This window comes from Nicotiana tabacum, chromosome 18, assembly GCF_000715075.1.
Source record: "Nicotiana tabacum cultivar K326 chromosome 18, ASM71507v2, whole genome shotgun sequence".
Classification (NCBI taxonomy): Eukaryota; Viridiplantae; Streptophyta; class Magnoliopsida; order Solanales; family Solanaceae; genus Nicotiana; species Nicotiana tabacum.
Genome location: NC_134097.1, coordinates 27,369,864 through 27,376,309, shown reverse-complemented (window position 1 = coordinate 27,376,309; position 6,446 = coordinate 27,369,864). Strand labels below are relative to the sequence as shown.

Sequence of the window (6,446 nt, the reverse complement as noted above, 5' to 3'; positions counted from 1 at the left end):
TAGCCTTAGGTCTAGGGGTCTAGGTATTTGTAGATTTTTTTAGGTTAAGGGGTATGAGCCTAGGAATTATGGGCTAGGTCCGAAAATTACTCTTAAAAATGGGTTGTTTGAGCCCAAATTTTATTCTTTCCGCGAACGAGACTAAAAAGCACGATTTCATTTACTAATTAATCCTACTTAAGTAAAAATAACTATTAAAATAAGACTAACCATTAAAACAAACCTATTTTTTGGTATTTTCAAATATCATATTAAAATAAAAATAAGGTACTATTTTTGTATTATTTTTTTTAGTTTTACCAAAGGTATATCAACTAAAAGCAACTAAAAACAAGAAATATTTTTGTAATTTTCATTTGTGATAAAATAAAGTAAAAGAGTCAAAACTAGTTAAAATAACTATATTAGACCTAAACTAAATATTTATATACAAAAATATGTAAAATTTTGGGGATGGTCAAAAATCACATATCTACAACGCGATAAAATTTTATGAACTCCATCTTGTAGAAATGGAAAATAAGGTTATCGTACGATAGACCTAATATAGTCCTGTATTTCTCAGAATCTACACATCGTCGGTGTTTAGTATAACAACCTGCCCTTTTGGTCTAGATCGATTCACTTATTTCACTTGTTGTATCAAGCTGATAAATTAAGAATATCTATTGTTCTTTCAGTATATTAACTGACAGCAAAAGCTACTATGTTTATCAGTTAAAAAAAATATTAAAGAATACCAACTTCCAAAAGTATGTAATACCAACGTGTGATAGAGAAGATGTCGAAACCAAGATCTTTTGTCTGAAACTAATTATCTAGGTGCAAATGAAACTAGAGAAGGAAACAAACAAAACAAACATGAGAAAAAATTTCAACTATTCTGCTTCATATTCAGTCTTAACTAGTCTCTTCCTTGGTACATTTATTCTAATTGTAACAAGGCCGAATAACTTTAAAAAAGAAAAATAATGAAATAGAAGTAACAAAACTGAAAATATCCAGAAAATAAAAAGGGAAAAGTATCCTAAAATTCTAGATAAATCAACTCTTCATCCTAGCTCTCTCTCTGGTGAATTTGGGCTTTTCACAAACCGACCCTGCAAGAATTAAGAAAAATATAAATATTTGTGGTCCCAAATAGAATAACCATAAATTTGGGTGTGTACAAATAATTTTAAAGAACTTTATAGGCTGAATTGAAATTAGCTTTGTACAAATACAACCGGACTCAATTCTTATCAATGTCAAGCCGAAATTAAGAGAGTACTAATTACTCCCTCCCTTCCAATATTTATGTGAATCTGTTTGATTGGACACGAAGTTTAAGAAAAAATAAGACTTTTGAAATTTGTGGTCCTAAACAAATCAAAAAGAGACTCAATGTATTTGTGTGGTTATAAAAGCTTCTCATTAAGGTTAGAATTGTAAGTTTAAGCTAAATTGTTACCAAATTTAGAAAGGGGTCATTCTTTTTGGAACGGACCAAAAAGGTAATAAGTTCACATAAATTGGAACAGAGGGAGTACATGAAATGGGATTATTCACTAAATCCCAATGAAAAAAAGGAACCTAATTTACTTATATTGATGTTAATTAAGTGGAGTTATACGTACTTCCAAAAGAAAACATTTTCTTGCTCTTCATTAGATTTATTTATAATTCCATTTAATAACATATGACCAATGAACGAGGATTTAAGAAAAATAATTAAACGAATTCTTAACTCTATAATTGACTTTTTTCTTTCAAATTTTTCAAGATTACCGAGTTATTTGGAAAAACAATTCATTTAAGAAAAAGTGATTTGAAAAATAAAGAATCATTCAGAAAAGATTGGAAATGTCTATTTTTACTTCTTCTTTTTTTTTTTTTTGCATTTTCATTTCATTAATGGGAAAGCGCTCCCTATCATAAGTTTTTAAAATTTTAAAACCTTAACCCAAACATCTAATTAACAATAGAGAAATTTTATCATTCCACCACAATCTTTATTAGTACAAATATCTATCGTTAATCGTGAAACTAAAAGTATCATTCCCTAAAGTTTTAAATGCCTTGACTTATTATATCCACTGATTTTTACTGTGCTACCAAAATGATTGAGGTAAGAGTTCATTTTCTAATGTTACTGGTCAAAACAAAGAAAAGTTTATCTTATGTTTGGAGAAATAGAAATTATTTATAAATATAATATGGCTCATTTGTTCCTTCATTGTTTTATATTAAGAAAACGAAAAAACATGTATAGAAAATTGTAGGGACAGTGATTTACTGATTAAAAAAAAATAGACACCTTCTTAATATAATATAAGCCTGAAAATAAGGGAAAGGAAGAGAAAGGAAAGAATAAAAGCTTTCCTTTTCTTTTGTAAAAATGAAAAAGGAGAACCTACCTTTCCAACATCTGTCTAGTTTTCAAGCCAAAATAATAATAATAATAATAATAATAATAATAATAATAATAATAAATAACGAAATATAAATCGAACACTTGAAGTACTATGAACTCATTAAGACTGAATTTAGAAAATTTAGAGGCCAAATAACATTTTCATAAAACTCAAGCTGCTATTTTCACGATGAGTTTAACTTTTAAATATTGATAATGCAAGAATTTTTTTATATTACTATCTAAAAAATAATTAAAGGTAAACTACAAATAATAAACGAAATTATTAACTTGAAAATAAGGTAAGCAACGAGCTAAAACAAGCTAAATTTATTGATAATATAAAAATTCTTTCACGTATCCATGTATCTAAGCTAAATCCTTTCATAATAACGGTACCTTCATTCTGGGCCGTCGGTCAGCGTTGACTTTTCTAACTTGATATCTAATTTTTTTAGAGAACAAACGTGTGCGTCGTTTTTCTTTGTAACGTAGCACACTAGCCTCTCTCATTCCTCCGTTCTCTGAAAATAAGTCTATTTGTGCTAATCTGGCCTGCATCCAGATTTAATTAAAAAATCAGAATCTTGAAAAATTAAAAAAAAAGGAACAAATAATGTCATTTCCTGTACATTCTTCAATTTTATTAATATTTAAATAGTTCTAAGAAGAAAGAGATGCCACCAAGAAGGAAGGCGCAAAAGTGTAAAAACAATCATAACGACACTTGATATCATAGAATATGCTCTTGACAGAATGACTTACTTGAAATAGTAATAAATAATTTGATAATAAAACAATGTCATTATTTCTTTTGGAAGCATTATTAGTTTATTACGTTAAAAACACATTCTTGAATAAAATATTAAGAAAAGTAATATTAAAAACTATAGCAATCATTATGTCTTGTTGTATGTTAAGGATGCATAGACGTAGTTATGTCGAAAACGGAAATTTGGAATAGAAAAATATATTAAAAAGAATAGAAAAAATATTGAACTTTTCTAGTTTTTATTTTTATTTTTTCTCAACAGGGGTTGTGGTGGAGCGGTAAATACTCTTTCATCCTTAACCTGAGGTCTCGAGTTTGAGCCCTGGTTATGGAGTCGTCTTTGTTAGGGAGCGCTTTACCCCCAATATGGGACTTCTTGGCGCGAACCCGGATTAATCGGACACCAATATGGATACCGAATACCGGGTAAGAAATCAAAAAAAACTTTTCTAGTTTTTTAAAAGAGTACATTAGTGTGTCAAAAAGGTCCCACTTTCAAGCTGGAAAGAAGTAGACTGTAACATCGCTTTGATGCCAACTACCACACTTGAATATTATGTCATGAATTCCACAAAAAGGATAAAGAGTCAAATAAAAAGCCTTTAAAAAGCAGTAGAGCTTTTAAAAAAATATATATTTAAGAAACTAAAAAGAGAAAAGCGTGAGATGCACGTGTCGTGGTCCAAAGGTATGTTGCAGTTTATCCTAGTATGCTACTACATTTAACTAAAATAACAGAATCCAAAGACACTTACTTGGACATCATTTCCGGCAGCCTCCGATCCCGGCATGTCATCGGAGAACGGCGATTCCTTATCGGACCACGCGTTCAAAACGGTGTCGTAGTTCAATTTTAGGAGCAACGCCGATTTTGGTTTTGGAACATCTACCTCTTCTTTGATTGATTGACTTGAATTGTCCTTGTTCGTCCTCTTAATAATCGAATTATCCTTTGTTGATGATGGTTCCGAGCCCCTCAACTCCACTAGTTTCTCTACTTTCTTTTTCTTTTTTTCTACCGGCGGTTTGAATTTCGGTGTAATGTCGATGACATTTACACTAGGATACCTCCACCAATCTCCGTCATCGACATTTCTCAATGGTCGCACCCCATTTCTCATGCCAAAATCATATTGGTGGCATCCATTTTCAAATCCTAGTCCTATTGGAAAACCATAACATGTACCAAAATTGTGATGGTGGCTGCTATTGCTATAACTAAAACTAAAATTGGTCTCTTTCAATAATTCACTCTCCACATTTAACTTCCCCATAATACTATCAATATTGACACTCTCTTCAATTTCCTCATCCAAAATAGACTCTGCATCAAAATCTTCTTGAAATTCATCACAAACATCTAAAGAACTACTCCCTTTGGAATCAATTTCTCCTGGACTTTGGCATGGTTTGTCACAAGAACTCATTAACCTTTGCTCAATTGGGCAATTGGGTTTTTCTAGCAAAGGAGGATGGAGTAAAAAACCCGAATTTTCGACGATTTGGTAAGGCACAACCAACTCTGAGGATTCATATGAGAAGGGATAGTGTGGCTTAGTGAATTTGCAAGGCTTAGTGAGGTGTTTTGTGTTGAATATTTTAGGATAGGCTGTGGATAAAAGAGCTGCAGCTTCATTGTATGTTTGATTAGGCCTTTTTCGAGGAGTTCGAGGTTTTCTATTGGAAATTGCAATAGGAGAATTGCTAGATTCTGAAAGAGTTGAAGAAGGTGAAGATGATTGTGAAGTCCATGAATTAGATGGAGATTTTATAATCTCTAAATCCAATTTATAAGTTGCCCTTCCACCTCCAGTTAAACAAGACATTGTACTAATGAGAAACAGAGAAGAAATTCAAGAATTCGAAATCTTGGAATTCAATGATGAATTCTTGAAAACCCCATTAAGCAATTCAGACTTAATTCTCAAAAATCAGATGAATTCTTAGGTCTACAATTCAGAAATGAAATTTCCAAATTGGGAAAGAACAAAGAAGCTAGAGAAAAAGTACCAATTGGCAAGAATGTATTGGTTTGGTGAAGTTTTCCAAGGAAGAGTTATTTTGTATGGGAAATAGAACCAAACCCCTATAAAGTATACTCTTTTCTCACTATAAACCAAACTTCTCAAATCATTATTATTATAAAAAGAAAAGTCAATGAGCTAAACACTTTTCAGCACTAGTTCCCTCTATACTTAGTCCAAGAATTTGGCTTCAATTCACCAAACAAAACAAATGGATTAAAATAAACAACCCCCTCTTAGAATTAACTAACTCCAAAAAAATCTAACTTAAGAAGAAGAGAGAATTGAGCTAAGGAAGAAGATAAAGCACTGAATTCAAGAAAGCACTTTGAAAACTGGGATTTTTGGTAGAGAAATATCTAGGAATGGAAATGAGGGTATTTAAATAAAGGAATTCAGAAGGGTTTTGGGGTTTGGCATATGTATAAATATAGAAAAAATATATAAAATGGAACCCTGAGAAATAGAAAGAAAGAGAGGGGTTTTAGGTACAGTGGTCACGGGAGATGTATATAGAGGAATAGGAAGATAAAAGGCTAAGATTTCTTGATGAGTTTAATAGATATAGCAGAGACAGTTCCCCTCTGTGTCTGTGAAGAGATTGGGGTGTTTTGGCCTTTGAGTGATTGAGATCAGTACAGAAGAAAGGGACAAAGAAAGGCTACAACTATTGAATGGACCACTATTGCTTTGTGTTACAATTTTTCTCTATATACATTTGCCTTCTTTTTTTTTCACTTTTTTTTTTTTTGCAGTACAATTATACATTTTACTTCATTTACTAAAATATCCTTACTTTTGCATTTTTTTTGTAAATTTTTTGTTGTAGACTTATTAGTAAGTTGTGAGTGTATGCCTTATTATGTGTTTGGCTTGATTCAAATAACTAATTGATCAGGATCAAGATCTTGAAGCAAAAACAGTTACGAAATAATTAATTATAAATAAGTCAGTAACAGTTTGAAATAAGTTCAAACGTGTTTAGATTCTCAAAAAGAATTACTATAAAGAAAAGATAATGTGGAACTAATACATAATAATATGTCAAATATGATACAAACTTGTTATTTAACAAACTTTGAAATGTTTCATCTCTTCCTCCTCGAATGTGATAGTAATTAGTTCTAATGATCCATGTATGTATACATTTGATCTACATTGAATAAATTTATGTAAACATGTTAATTAAAACTATTCGTGTATCCAACATATAACCTTACTTTTCCTTATATTGAAAACTATTCAAGTCATTTTTGTT

At 30.8% G+C, this 6,446-nt stretch overlaps 1 protein-coding gene across 1 annotated transcript; it reads right to left on the bottom strand.

Annotated features, from left to right (window-relative positions):
- Positions 1-862: 862 nt before the first annotated feature.
- Positions 863-5,871, bottom strand: LOC107792380 (protein CHLOROPLAST IMPORT APPARATUS 2). Its single transcript, XM_016614590.2, has 3 exons — positions 3,920-5,871; positions 2,792-2,947; positions 863-1,100 (listed from the first exon to the last, which is right to left on the bottom strand). Exons 1-3 carry the CDS (start codon positions 4,988-4,990, stop codon positions 1,053-1,055), a joined length of 1,275 nt encoding a protein of 424 aa, XP_016470076.1. The 5' UTR covers positions 4,991-5,871; the 3' UTR covers positions 863-1,052.
- Positions 5,872-6,446: the final 575 nt, after the last annotated feature.

Excerpts from the sequence above, each read along its gene's own strand:
- LOC107792380 (XM_016614590.2), bottom strand. The coding sequence starts at position 4,990 with ATGTCTTGTTTAACTGGAGGTGGAAGGGCAACTTATAAATTGGATTTA. Across the intron at positions 2,948-3,919 it reads CTGCCGGAAATGATGTCCAA|GCCAGATTAGCACAAATAGA; the intron begins GTAAGTGTCTTT and ends ATCTGGATGCAG. Across the intron at positions 1,101-2,791 it reads ACCGACGGCCCAGAATGAAG|GGTCGGTTTGTGAAAAGCCC; the intron begins GTACCGTTATTA and ends TAATTCTTGCAG.